This window comes from Erinaceus europaeus, chromosome 6 (genome assembly GCF_950295315.1).
Source record: "Erinaceus europaeus chromosome 6, mEriEur2.1, whole genome shotgun sequence".
Classification (NCBI taxonomy): domain Eukaryota; kingdom Metazoa; phylum Chordata; class Mammalia; order Eulipotyphla; family Erinaceidae; genus Erinaceus; species Erinaceus europaeus.
In genome coordinates, this window is record NC_080167.1 from 43,492,197 (window position 1) to 43,507,625 (window position 15,429).

Here is a 15,429-nt window from a genome sequence, read left to right on the forward strand (position 1 = left end):
TCCAGCCCATATCATGTGCACCACTGTATGCAGGCTTTGTTTTTGGCCCTGGCACCACATGAGAGCAAGAAAGTCAAAGTGTATTGCTCTCTTATGGTGCAAGAGCAGAACCAAGGGCTTCATACTTACAAAGTGGGCATGCTTCCCCTGCTCCTGTCTTGGCCCTGAATATTTTCACCTTAATAAATCCTGAAATTGGGAGTCGGGCTGTAGTACAGCGGGCTAAGCGCAGGTGGCGCAAAGCACAAAGACTGGCATAAGGATCCCGGTTCGAACCCCAGCTCCCCACCTGCAGGGGAGTTGCTTCACAGGCGGTGAAGCAGGTCTGCAGGTGTCTATCTTTCTCTCCTCCTCTCTGTCTTCCCCTCCCTCTCTCCATTTCTCTCTGTCCTATCCAACAACAACAACAACAATAATAACTACAACAATAAAACAACAAGGGCAACAAAAGGGAAAAAATAAATAAAATAAATATTAAAAAAAAGTTTAAAAAAAAATCCTGAAATTATTTCTTTTATTATTATTTTTATTCTTTTCAAGATTAAAAAATATATATTCCCTTCTGTTGCCCTTATTGTCTTATTGTTGTAATTATTATTGTTGTTATTGATGTTGTTGTGTTGAATAGGACAGAGAGAAATGGAGAGAGAAGGGGAAGACAGAGGGGGAGAGAAAGATAGATACCTTCAGACCACAAAAGGGGAAAAAATAGCCTCCAGGAGCAGTGGATTTGTGCAGCACTGAGCCCCAACAATAACCCTGGAGTCCAAAAAAAAAAAAAGTTACTTTAGGATCCAGGAATTCTACTCTGAGAAAAAAATAAACAAAAATAAAAAACATGTGTTTGATTGCATGCAAATGTTCATAGGAGTATTACTCATAAAAGCCAAAATGTAGAAACTGCCCAATTTCTGGGAGATAAATGAAAGGTGTTAGACCGACACAGTGGACTACAACTTGACCATAAGAAGAAATAAAATACTGGTACTGGTTACAGCATGGGTGAATTAAAAAAAAATGATGCTAAGTAAAAGATAGTTGTCATAACAACACACTCATTTACTTCAGCCACTGTGGTATCTAAGCATTTGATATAAATAGTTCAGCTGGAGAGACTATTCATTGGTAAGAGGCAGGCACAAGGACTTGTTTCATCCCATGCAAAAAAAGTTTATAAACAGATATATGGTGGAGAAAAACATCGCGATGGCTTAGCGAAGAATGCGGTAGGCAGACACGTTTTGTGGAGAGAAGTGGAACTATATCCCTGTGGAACAATAATCCTGTAAATCTGTATGCCCTAAGTAAAGTGGTAACATTTCTAAGACACTAATCCCATAATAAAGAAAAAAAAAAGATGCCACAGAAAATACAACCCAGTGATTTATTTACTTATTAAAAAGTGTTTTATTTACTTTAATGAGAGAGACAGACCACAGTCCTGCTCAACTCTGGCTTATGACTAGGGATTGAACCTGGAACCTCAGAGCCGTAGGCATGAACGTCTTTTGTGTAACCATTATGCTGTCTCCCCAGCCCCAGTCTTTTTATTTTTGTCTCTTTCTGTCCATCATTTATGTTGACAGTGAGATCATATATCCCAGCTCTAAGAGATCAGTGTAACCATACTGAGTACCAATTTATCAAGTTTTGCATGTCACTGATGTTTGGCCATTAATTTATTGAGGATCCAGGTAGACAGGAATTGTGGTCCGAGAGGTGGCGCAGTGATAAAGCTTTTGGACTCTAAAGCATGAGGTCCCAAGTTCGATTCCAGGCAGCACATGTGCCAGAGTGATGTCTGGTTTTTTTTTTTTTGTCTCTCCTCCTCCTATCTTTCTCAGAAATAAATAAAATCTTAAAAAAAAAAAAGAATCCAGGTAGACAGGAATCAAGTCACTTTCCTTAAATCACAAGCATCTTGACTAGACTAGTCTCCTGTGTCAATGCAGCTCTCTGTGAAGTCAGGCCATATAGTCAGAGGGCACAGAAGAAGACTGCCTCGTGGATCTAAAGGTAGTTAGTTATGCCATCATGAATCCCTTTGACCCCAGATTAGGTCAGAACGAAATTGCCCCATTTTCAATTTTACCTCACTTGGAATACTGGTGTCTAGTGTTGAGGAAAGGAAATAATTCCTTTTTATCACTTACATGTCTTCATGTCTCTTTTCTTCCTCCCTTCCTTCCTTTTCTTTATTTTTTGTGATTTTTTTTTTTAACACTATGTATGTTTTAGGAGTTTTGTTTTTTTGTTTTTTCCCCAAAGCTTTGCTCAGCTCTGATTTATGGTAGTCAAGAGGATTGAAGCTGGGACTTCAGAGTGTCAGGCAAGAAAGTCTTTTGTAGAATCATCACGTCACATTTAAATGGTGAATACCTCCAAAGCCCCAGGTTCAGTCCACCACACCACCATAAGCCAGAACTGAGCAGTTAAAAAATAAGTGTGTGTGTGTGTGTATTGTTACAACCCTCCTCTTGATTTTCATGACATTAAAACTTTTGAGTGAGGAAATGTGGAAAGAAACCAAACAAAAATAAGCAGAGCAGAGTCTGGCTCTGGAGCTACATGAGCTACTAGCTACTGAGATCCCCCCTGATCCACTGTCTAAGAAAGTGTGGCCAGAATATGGGGCAACATGAATGGCTGATGTGGTTTGAAGAATTCTGTTATGTAGTGTATCCAAGGATCAAAGCCTGAAGCCACAAAATTGTAGATATTTTTTTTTCTTGCATAATTTTTTAATTCAGTAACCTATATAGTCATTAATTATTGAGCTGCACTGTTCTCCATATAGTACACAGGCAGTAATACATACTTCTTGGTTATATTAATATATGACTGACCCAATACTAAGTTACTTAAGGAGAATAAAATAGTACATTCTTAATGTTTTAAGGAAAAGAATTCTATTTTGTTCTCCCATAAACACCTTTAAGCTACTGTCAGAGATGTTCTAAGTTGAATAGTAAAACAATTTTATGTCAGAAGTCACATTAAATTCAGGTAGTATGACAAATGAAATCTCTCAGTCAAGATGATTTATATAATCCCTAGCTCCAAATTGTGTGTGTGTGTGTGTGTGTGTTCATATATATATATATATATATATATATATATATATATATATATATATCTTTTAATTACAGGGAGTGGAAGATAATTCACCTGGTAGAGAGCACTTGCCTTTCTGTGCATAAGGCCCTGGGTTCAACTCCAGCACCACACAGATGCACCATGCACAACACTGAGGAAACTACATGGATGGTGCATCAGAGCTATGGTGTTTCTCTCCACCTCACCTCAGAATACTATGGTGGCTCAGTAGTATAGGGAAGCACCACAGCATGATGCTTGAGACCGAGGCTCCATTTCCCAATATTGTATCCCCCCCCCACCACCACACACACACACACACACACACACACACACACACACACACACAAATTCTTCATAGGACTGGGGTGGTGGCACGTCTAATAAAGTGTACATTTTATATTGTGCAAAGACCCTGACTCAGAACCCAGTTTCATTCCTGGGAGGGAGACTTTACAAGAAGTGAAGCAGTGATGCAAATGTCTCTCTTTCTCTCTCCTCTGTCTCCTCCTTCCCTTTTTATTTCTCTCTATCCAAAATAAGTAAATACTAAAAAATTAAACAACTGTAGGACTGGGGTACAGCAAAATGATTATGCAACAGATTTCATGCTGGAGGCTCTCCTCAGAGAGCCCAGGTTTAATCCCCAGCACCACCAAAAGCCAAAGTTAATTAGTTCTGTGGTTTTTCTTTGTCTGTATCTCTCTCTCTTATTATTATTATTACTATCATGTTTATTGCTGGGGCTCGGTGCCACCATTCCTGGCAGCCATTTCTTCCTTTTTTATTTTCTTTTAATTTTTATTAGATAGGACAGAGAGAAATTGAGAAATGACAGGGAGATGAAGTGACAAGTGTTAAATTAGGGCCTATGAATGATTATTACTATCTATGTAAAAACTAACGTGATTTTTAAAAATATTTCTTTCTTTCTTTCTTTTTTTTTTTTTTTTGAGAGAGATGCAGAGAGAGACACACAGAGTGAAATACCAGAGCACTGCTCAGCTCTGGCTTATGGTGGTACGAGGGATTGAACCTGGGACTTTAGAGCCTCAGGCATGAGAATCTGTTTGCATAACCATTATGCTATCTCCCCCACCCCCACATGACTTTTAAAAATATTTATTTTGTGGCAGTTGTGCGGTAGTGCAGCAGGTTAGTGAAGGTGGCGCAAAGGGCAAGGGCCTGCGTAAGAATCCTGGTTCGAGCCCCCTGCTCCCCACCTTCAGGGGAGTTGCTTCACAAGCAGTGAAGCAGGTCTGCGGGTGTCTTTCTCTCCTCTTCTCTGTCTTCCCTTCCTCTCTCCATTTCTCTCTGTCCTATCCAACAACAATGACATCAATAACAACAATAATAACTACAATAAAACAACAAGGGCAACAAAAGGAAATAAATAAAGAAAGAAAAATATGTATTTTGTTCAGTGGAGAAGCAATTACAAAAGACAGCTCTTACACCTTCTGCACCCCATAATGATCCTGGGTCCATAATCCCAGAGGGATAAAGAATAGGAAAACTTTCAAGGGATGGGATGGGATATGGAGTTCTGGTGGTAGGAACTGTGTGGAATTGTACCCCTCTTATCCTATGGTCTTGTCAATATTTCCATTTTATAAATAAAAATTTAAAATAAAATAAAATATTTGTTTATTTTATTTGATAGGACAGAGAGTAATTGAGACTGAAAGGGTTACCTAGAGAGGAAGGGAGAAAGGAGGAGACACCTGCAGCACTGCTTAACTACTCAGGAAGTGTCTCCCCTGCAGGTGGGATTATGGACTTGAACCCAGGCCCTTGCCCATTGTAACGTGTGCTTGGCTAAGTGTGTCACCACCCAACTCTGGGTCTTTTACATGACAAAGTAGAACATTATCCAACTGAGCCATTTCACCAGTCCGGTGATAGTTTTAAATTTTGATAGTTTTAAATTTTCAAACAAAATGTTTGAAGCATGATGTTTTAAAGAGATGTGTTGAAATTTCTGTTATATAATGCTTTATCTTTCAAAAATGCTTTAGTACATTATAATGTATTAGTCCATGAAATACAAATTAGTTACTTAAGCAGTTAAACTAGTGTTCCTTTTCTTTGAAGCTTTTGAGAAAAATCAGAAAGATTTGAGCAGGGGAGGTAGCATAATGGTTATACAAATAAGACCTTTATACCTGAGTCACCAAAGGTCCCAGGTTCAATCCCCACCACCACCATAATAATTCAGAGTGGAGCAGTACTGTAGTGGGGGAGTTTTATTTTAATTCATAAGCTAGAGAAGCCAGAATACCAATTTGGAACATGCAAACTCTTATGCTCTACCAGCTAAGCTATTTCCCCAGCCCCATATTTTCTTTCTTTCTTTTTTCCTTTTTTTTTTTTAACCAGAGCACTGCTCAGCTCTGGCTTATGGTGGTGCAGGGGATTGAACCTGGGACTTTGGAACCATGAAAGTCCATGAGAGGCATGAGAGTCTCTTTCCATAACCATTATGCTATCTACCCCTGCCCCTCTTTTCATATTTTCTTTATTATTAACTTTATTAAATAATAAGTTCAACTGCCCCCAACTAAAATGAAGGAAATTTTGGTGCTATGGTGTCTGCCTGCCTCTCTTTCTACCTAAAAATAATGAATAAATTAAAAAGATCAATCATGCTTAAACCTCTAATTTGGTGAATAATAACTAAGATATTAAATACTCTAACCAGAGTTCCTGTATAATTCCTATATTCACTGTGATATTAGGAATATGTTCTCTTTTTTTTTTTTTACATTTTTTTATTATTAATGAGAAAGATAGAAGGAGAGAGAGAGAAGGAACCAGACATCATTCTGTTACATATGCTGCTGGGATTGAACTTGGAACCTCAGACTGGAAAGTTCAATGCCTTATCCACTGTGCCACCTCCCAGATGACCTTATTTTTATTTTGCCTTCTGAATGTGTGTCTTCAAAAAAATTATATATATATATATATATATATATATATATATTCTATTATGTGTGTGTATGTGTGCATGCTTTATGATTTCAGTAATCTCTTTCTCATTTCATCCCTTCCTCTCCCCCTTCCTTTCTTACTTTTTCTTTTTTTTTTAAATGTTTTATTTATAAAAAGGAAACATTGACAAAACCATATGATAAGAGGGGTACAACTTGGCACAATTCCTACCACCAGACCTCCGTATCCCATCCCCTCCCCTGATAGCTTTCCTATTCTTTAACTCTCTGGGAGTATGGACCCAAGATTATGGGATGCAGAAGGTTGAAGGTCTGGCTTCTGTAATTGTTTCTCCGCTGAACATAGGCGTTGACAGGTCAATCCATACTCCCAGCCTGTCTCTCTCTAGTGGGCATGGGCTCTGGGGAAGCGGAGCTCCAAGGCACATTGGTGGGGTTGTCTGTCCAGGGAAGTCTGGTCGCATCCTGCTAGCTTCTGGGAACCTGGTGGCTGAAAAGAGAGTTAGCATACAAAGCCAAACAAATTGTTGACCAATCATGAACCTAAAGGCTGGAATAGTGCAGATGAAATGTTGGGGGGGGGGGCCCTCCATTTTGTAGATAGCTAGTAGGCATATTTTAGTTATATTCCAATGGGACTGTGGCTATACTAGTGTTTTTCTTTTCTTTTCTTTCTTTCTTTCTTTTTTTTTTTTTTTTTGCCTGAGCCTGAAATCTGATATGCAGGTGGATCCTAATTATTGTCTGGGGAGATGATGTCATGGCTGGGAAAAGGACCAGAAAGCTGGATCAGGGAAGAGAGTATCTCCCTAATATGGGAAAAGGGTATAAATATTGTTGACTGTAAACCCCATCGATTTGATGTGATCTGGGGCCCGTAATTAGCTTAGGAGCCTGTGTGACCTCTGCATCCCTCTAGATCTGAGCTCACATTCTGTGGTCATGAGTAGGAACATTCCATGCTGCCCCAGTATCAACCCATCTTCCTCAGGTGTAGCATAGAGTATGTTGTCCGTCCTCCCTTCGGAGGATGGAACATTCTCTACCATTGTTGATCCAAATTGAGGGCAAGGTCCTATGGGGGCCCACAAAGGGGTCTATTTTGTTGTTCTTGATAGAAATGTCCAGTAACAATGGAGGCATTTATTCGAGTTCTAGGCCCATCAAGTCTGTTCATTTCTTTTTTATTGCCACCAGGATTATCACTGAGGCTTGGCCTACCACTCCTGTGCACGTCTCCCTTTTTTAAAATAGAGACTGAAACTGAGAAGAAAGGGGAAGATAGAATGGGATAGAGAGAGATACTTGTATCACTGCTTCACCATTCGTGAAGTTTCTGTCCTCTGCAGATGGGACCAGAGGCTTGAACCCAGCTCCTTGGACAAGATGATGTGCATCACCACCTGACAGCTCCAGTGATCTGTTTTATTTTGAGCTAAGGTTTGGGAGCACAGACTGCATTTTGCAAGCACTGCCTTGTTTAATGTTTGTGATAATCTTAAAAGACTGATGTACAGCCCCCATGTTATAAATGAAGAAAGCGGGGGCATTAGCACACCACTAACCTGCCACAGAGGCAGCTGGTAAATAGTGGAACCCAGGTGGAAACTAAGGGCAACCCTGACTTCTGTGTGCTTTTTCATCTAACTCTTTGGCATTAGATGGTTTTCTCAAATGAATTCTGTATGCTTATAGCTTAACATTAATCACATCACATCTTGAGTAATTTACAAGTCCATGTAGCTAGAATATGACTAAATGATGTTTTCTTGTTGAATTTTAGTTGTGTCTAAGATAAAGAAATAACACACATTAACAACTTATAAGCTGGGAGTCGGGCAGTAGCGCAGCGGATTAAGCGCACGTAGCACAAAGTGCAAGGACCAGCTTAAGGATCCCGGTTCGAGCCCCGGCTCCCCACCTGCAGGGGAGTTGCTTCACAGGCGGTAAAGCAGGTCTGCAGGTGTCTCTCTGTCTCTCTTACTCTCTATCTCCCCCTTCTCTCTCAATGTCTCTGTCTATCCAATAACAAATTAAAAAAAATAAAATAAAAAACAATTTATAAGTTTATATAAACCATGACACAATTATTTTCCTAAAGTCTTGACAGCACTGGAAAGCAGAAACATGCTCTTTGGTGTGGAATGCTGCAGAATTCCAGCTGCATGGTGGAATCACCATGTAGTGCTCTTCTTGCCTGAACCTCAAGTATGCCACTGTGCAGCCCACAGGTTATGCAAAATACAGCCAGTAGTTAATAAACATATTGGAGGTGGGGGGGGAGCTAAGAAGTGTCACAGAGGTAAAGCATAACAGGTTACTATGCATGAGACCCACTGTTCATTCCTCAAAGCCCTGCTTTCTGTTGACACATTTTGATGAGATACATACATATGTCTAAATATGCATATATGATGGCATAGGTAATTTCACTGACTAATGCTTTGCCTGTTTATATTTTGTATACAGTCATAGGGTTAATTATTAAAATAGAGGGAGTCAGGCATTAGTTGAGCGGGTTAAGTGCACATGGTGCAAAGCGCAAGGATTAGTGTAAGGACCCTGGTTCGAGCCCCTGGCTCCCCACCTGCAGGGGAGTTGCTTCACAAGCAGTGAAGCAGGTCTGCAGGTGTCTATCTTTCTCTCCCCCTCTCTGTCTTCCCCTCCTCTCTCCATTTCTCTCTGTCCTATCCAACAACAATGACATCAATAACAACAACAACTATAACAATAAAACAAGGGCAACAAAAGGGAAGATAAATATAAAAAAATTATTAAAATAGCTTAGAAAATGGAGGTTTCAAATGTACACTGACCAAATAATCGAAGTAATTGCAACACGTGTGTCCATGTCCATGATTCAGCTTACTTTTTATTAAAGCTTCCTTTTTAGATAAAGGTGTCATAATTTCTGTCCTTTTTCCTTATCTTTGAGGATCTCCTTCGGTAATAAGTTTTCAAGGGTTTCATTAAACTCCCTTTTACTGAAAATGAACTTTACATAATTTCAACAATTTGAAAACCAGGTTTGATATTTGATAACTGTATGGGAAGACTTTAATTAAAAAAAAAAAAAAGAATTTAGAACACAGGCAGTACCCAATTCTTTTCAAAATCAAATGTCTTGGGCACAATTGAGTAACTGGGAGACAGGGAAAGAAGACAGTAATTCTCAACTTACATAATATTATAACCCAACAGTAAATAAAAACATTCATTAATTTATTTCAAGCTAGTAGTTTGCTTAGTGTTTTTGTTGTTCTTGGAATATTTTTTTTCCTACGTTGGCACTACTACCATAGTGATGAAAACTGAGAAAAGGCACAGAGTATTTTACTTGGAAGATAAGAATTGACCAGTCTTCCAACCCCTATGGAGAACAGTCTGGAGAAATCTCAGAAGGCTAGAAATGTACCTACCCTGTGACCTGGCAATTCCTTTCCTGGGGATGTATCCTAAGGAGTTAGGCACACTCATCCAAAAATATCTGTGTATACCCTATGTTCATAGCAGCACAATTTGTAATAGCCAAAACCTGGAAGCAACCTAGATGTTCTATAACAGACTAAGAAAGCTGTGGAGGGATCGGGTGGTGGTGCACCTGGTTGAGTGCACTGGTTACAGTGCACAAGGACCTGGGTTTGAGCCCCCGGTCCCCACCTGCAGGGAGAAAGCTTCGAAAGTGGTGAAGCAGGGCTGCAGGTGTCTCTCTGTCTCACTCCCTCTCTATCTCCCCCTTCCCTCTCAGTTTCTGGCTGTCTCTATCCAATAAATAAAGATAATTAAAAAAAAAAAGAAAAAAGAAAGCTGTGGAATACTACTCAGCTATTAAGAATAATGAATTATCCTTTACTTCATCTTGGATGGAGCTTGAAGGAGTCATGTTAATTGAGATAAGCCAGAAAGAGAAGGATGAATATGGAATGGTTACACTCATGAAAATAATTGAGAAATAAGAACAGAAAGGGAGGGGCACGAAGTAGAACTTGGACTGAGTTTGGTGTATTGCACCAGAGTAAAAGACTGGGGGCCTGGTGGTAGCTCAGGTTCTGATGTATGATGGTGAAGGACCTTGGCTGGGGGTGAGAGTGTCTTGCAGAAAATTGAGAACTTTTACATGTGTATCAACAACTGCATTTACTCTAGATCATTAAACTCCTAAACAAAGAATTGACGAGTCTGGTGAGGGGAGGGGATTTATCAAGGGCAGTCAAAGACAGGGTTCTGTGCACAGCCTGGAGTCCTGGTAAGGGTACTCTAGGTTGTGCATATACATTAAATTACTGAGAATGATCCTAAGACTAGTTGGAGGTATTACAAATGCAGACCTTCTATTCAGTGTATGAAAATTAGAGCTGATACCCAAGATTTCCATGAATGGTGAAGTTATAGTGTATAATTACTGTTTTCTTCCCCCCAATAGTTGGTGCATTCTTTCAGGAACTGTGAGACAAGCATTTGTTAATGATTTTTTTATAATTATTTACTATTGGATAGAGACAGAGGAATTGGGAGGGGAGAGAGAGAGACACCTGCAGCCCTGCTTTACCACTGGTGAAGCTTTCCCCCTGCAGGTGGGGACTAGAGATTAATAATTTTTTTATACATATGTGTTAACTTTATTTTAGTAAGAAAGCATTTCTTTTTAAAATATTCCCTTTCGTTGCCCTTGTTGTTTTATTGTTGTTGTTATTGATGTCATCATTGTTGGATAGGACAGAGAGAAATGGAGAGAGGAGGGGATAACAGAGAGGGGGAGAGAAAGATAGATACCTGCAGACCTGCTTCACTGCTTGTGAAGCGACTCCTCTGCAGGTGGGGAGCCTGGGCTCGAACCGGGATCCTTACTCCCGGTCCTTCCTCTTTACACCACTGCACTACTGCCCGACTCCTGAATTAAAGCATTTCTATGATCATCAGCTCTAGCACTTGAATTTTTGTTTCTTTCCTAAGATCTACAAGTAGTTCTGATACTTTCAGACCAGAGGTTAAAGAGAAAGGTTCAACTTCTTTGGCTATTGTATAGTATAGATATAAGAAGGCAATGCAATTGCCTTCTTATTCACTTCTGTTTTTGTTTTGGGCAAGCAAGAACTTCAGGTCATAGCTAATCTGTTTTTCCTTTGGAACAATCAAGTTCTGATTAGGTTTTCTTTTTATTTTAAGCTATATGCATTTCTTTAGCTTTTTATTATTACTGATTTATGACTCGAACAATTTGATTTGTATGTGTGCTAATTGAGGTAGTCAGATATCAACAGACATCTTAATGAAAGTGATTTATGGTTCTTGGCATGTGTTTTTTTTTTTTTCAATATGATTAGTTTTAATTGAAAACACTATGGTTCACACAAAATTCTTTTAAGATGTTATATCATGATCGGAACTTATCATAACCTAGGTTCTCCCCCCCAAAAAAAAAAAAAACTTTTTGAAGGATTTTCTTCAGGAGATGCCACAACTGTAATACGAGAACACGTGCCAAGTGAAGCCACCGGGACTGTTACTGAAGAGTCTGCTAAAGTAGATGCTAATGAGCAGCCAAGCAATGATGAAGCCTCAAGCCTAGTTCTGCAAGCTCTCTTCTCACTTATACGAGGTGAAGTTGAACAGCTGGATTCAAGAGCACTGCCCCTTTGCCTTCATCAGGTACTACATTAAAGTCTTCACTTGTAGTCTCACTGAAATTCTAATACTGGTGTTTGTCATCTAGAATGCAATTCCTGAGGCCAGGTCGTGGCGCACCTGGTTGAGTGCACATGCTGCAATATGCAAGGACCCAGGTTCAAGCCCCTGGTCCCCACCTGCAAGGAGAGAGCTTCACAAATGGTGAAGCAAGGCTACAGAAGTCTGTCTCTTTCCTTCTGTGTCTCCCTTCCTCCCCTCTCAATTTCTCTCTGTTCATATCCAGTAATAAATAAATGAAAATTAAAAATTGAATGCAATTCTCAAAAAAATAAAGAAAGAAAATGCAGCTCTCAGTAACTGATCAAAACTCCATTGGTGAGCCTGGGAGGGGGAGGACCATGACCCTGAATTAACCGCTGCTGGGAAACTGAACTTATTATTGGCTGTTGGCCACACACTGGCCTTGACTAATCAACCTGAGATTCACACAGTGGTTTACATCTTTAATTTAGTAAATAACTAGTATACAAATAAGGAAAATGTAGTAACCACCAAGTAGGTATGCAAAATTGTGCTGGACATTGGGGAAACCAATCAGGGTATGTCCTTAAGAGAGCCACAGTGAACTAGAAGAAACAATTATGTGAGTAATTAATTAAAGAACTCTGTATGACATGTTGGAGTGGACTTATGCTTAAGGTTCAAGAAAAGCGTACGAATTTGTGTTTGCATTAGGGACAAAGCAGGTGACTTTTGAACTAGGTTTAGCAGGACATGTAGGTTCTCACTGGACTACCCAAATCAGATATAAAAAGATCAATCTGTGCAATGGCTCAACTGGGTTATTGTTGGAAATTAAAATTGAAAAGAGACAGAAATAGAGATTGCATAGTTTGTGACATTAATGCCTTACTTCTAGGGCCTGAGAATTCATTATAGAAGTGCCAAAATCAAAGCTGAACTTCAGTAATAATAATAATAACACTTGGGATGAGGAGGAGGATGAATTAGTGGAGGTCCTGGAAACTTGAAAGTCTTTAGTACAGTGATGAGGAAGTATTTTTATACAAAAGCTCTATCTGGAAAGAAATGAAGAAATGATGACTACAGTGCATGAGGACCTGGGTTGAATCTCCCCAGTACCTACTTGCAGTAGGGAAGCTTCACAAGCAGTGAAGCAGTGCTACAGTTGTCTCTCTCTTTCCTCTATCTCCCATTTTCCTCTCAATATGTCTCTGTGCAAAATAAGTAAACTTTTTAAAAATGTTTATTTATTTATTCCCTTTTGTTGCCCTTGTTGTTTTATTGTTATAGTTGTTGTTGTTGTTAATGATGTCATTGTTGTTGGGTAGGACAGAGAGAAATGGAGAGAGGAGGGAGAGACAGAGAGGGGGAGAGAAAGATAGACACCTGCAGACTTGCTTCACCACCTGTGAAGCGACTCCCCTGCAGGTGGGGAGCCGGGGGCTGGAACCGGGATCCTTCTGCTGGTCCTTGTGCTTTGCGCCACCTGCGCTTAACCCGCTGCGCTACCGCCCGACTCCCAAAACTTTTTTTTTAAAGAAGGAAGTATTCTTACCATAAATGAAAACACCCACCAAGAAGGCTTTCTAATCTCTCAGCCTTCCTTAAATTTAGACACTGAAGTGAATTTCAAAAGATACTCACATTTATTATTATTTTGTCTTCTGACAACTGAGAGAGGTAAAACTTCACAAAGCAGGGACCAGGCAGTGATGTACCTGGTAAAGTGCACACATTACAGTGCACAGGGACCTAGGTTCAAGCCTCTGGTCCCCACCTGCAGAGGGAAAGCTTCACGAGTGGTGAAGCAGGGCTGCAAGTGTCTCTCTGTCTCTATCCCACTCTCTCTCCCCTCTCAATTTCTCTCTGTCTCTATCCAATAATAAAGATATAAAAAATCCTTTAAAAAAAAAAACTTTACAAAGCAAGTTCCTTATAATTGTGTGGCTAGGATTTATTGATTTCATTCAGTGTGTCTGTTTTTGGAACAACTTTGAAGAAATTTGTTCAAAAGTTATATACTAAATAATAATTATACTAATATTATTCCTCCATGTTTGATAATAAAATTATAGGTTATGTAGGTGGATATTCTAGTTCTTGAATATAATATGTAATATACCCAAGTGTTTAGGAGTGAAGTAACATAATGCCTCCAGTTTAGTAAAAATATCTCAGTGGGCAAAATATGTGAGTGAAAGAAAATAGAAAACAAATTTTGGTGACCAGGGAGGTAGCTTAGTGTATAGGGCACATTCTTGCATACATGAGATCCTATAATACTTGTGATGGAACTGTGCTCTGGTCTCTCTCTCTCTCATAAAATAAGAAAAAAAATTTTTTTTGAGAAACCAATTTGGCAAACTGTGGTCTGTTAGAAATCTGAGTGAAAGATAGTTGGCTGTTGATTTTAATTTTGTCTAAACTTTCCTGGTAGGATTTCAATAAAAAGTTGGAGAGAAAGCCATTTGAAATAAATAAAATTAAAGGGCCAAGTGATGGCGCACGTGGTTAAGTGCACACATTATAGGGCGCAAGGACACAGTTTCAAGCCCTTGGTCCCCACCTGCAGGGGAAAAGTTTCACAAGTGATCCAGGTGTCTCTCTGCCTCTTTCCCCTCTCTATCTCCCCTACCCTTCTCAGTTTATCTGTCTCTATCCAAAATAAATAAATATAAATAAAAATTTAAAAATTCATTAAAGAGTAAATACATAAACAAAACTGAAAATAGCAATTATATATCCCCTAATAAGAAAAAAACTAAAAAAAAAAAAATAGCAATTATAGTCAAGCCTTTTCAAGGAGTTAGAATTACTGAGCTCTGGTCCAAAATAAAGATGGGAGTTGGGTGATGGTGCTCTGGGTTCATTGTAAACATTAATGTGCACAAGAACCCAGATTGAAGCCCCTGCACCCCACCTGCAGGATCAAATTTCACGAGTGGTAAAGCAGGTTTGCATGTCTCTCTTTCTCCAAATACCACCTTTTCCTCTCTCAATTTGTCTCTGTCCTATCAAGTAAAAAAAGAAAAAAGAAGGGCAGGGGAGGAAAAATGGCCATTGGGCCCCAGCAATACCCTGGTGGCAATAAAAACAAACAAACAAATAACTAAATAAATGGGAGAATAGGCAATGGCACACTTAGTTATGTGCACATATCACCATGTGCAAAGATCTGGGTTTGAGCTCTGCTCCCCACCTGCAGGGTGTCTGTCTTTCCTCTTTTTTTTTTAACCAGAGCACTGTTGAGCTCTGGCTTATAGTGGTGCAGGGGGCTGAACTTGGGACTTTGGAGCCTCAGGCATGAGAGTCTGTTTGCATAACCATTATGATATCTACCCTCTGCCTCTCTTCTCTCTTCTTTATCTCCCCTCTAAATTTTCTCTGTCCTGTCAAATAAGGAAAAAAAAGGAAAAATGGCCACCAGGAGCCATGGATTCGTAGTGCTGGCACTGAGCCCTAGTGATAACCCTGGTGGAAACAAACAAACAAACAAACAAAAGGATGCTCTTTCCCACTGTTTTGGTAGTATACCACCAAAACAGATGTAGTGGACAATTACATTTTGAAATGGGAAGATGGCAGTAGTGCTGATCAGGTCTGAAGATTTTTCCATCTTATTACATTTCGATGATGGTCCACTACCATCCTCTAGGGACATAGCAATTTGCTGAGTGAGTCCAGTAAGTCATACATCGTAAACACCTCAGCAGTTTCTTCTCTCTTG

The 15,429-nt window shown here is 39.5% G+C and overlaps 1 protein-coding gene across 2 annotated transcripts in view; it reads left to right on the forward strand.

The window, feature by feature from the left end:
- Positions 1-15,429, forward strand: part of CNST (consortin, connexin sorting protein) — a 107,618-nt gene that overhangs the window by 54,674 nt on the left and 37,515 nt on the right. The window contains exon 3 of one of the 2 annotated variants that reach the window (XM_007534599.3): positions 11,488-11,699. The exons of the other annotated variant lie outside the window; for it this stretch is intronic. Within the exon in view, the coding sequence (XP_007534661.2) occupies positions 11,488-11,699 (212 nt within the window). The remainder of the gene's footprint in view (positions 1-11,487; positions 11,700-15,429) is intronic. 2 annotated transcript variants of the gene reach the window in all.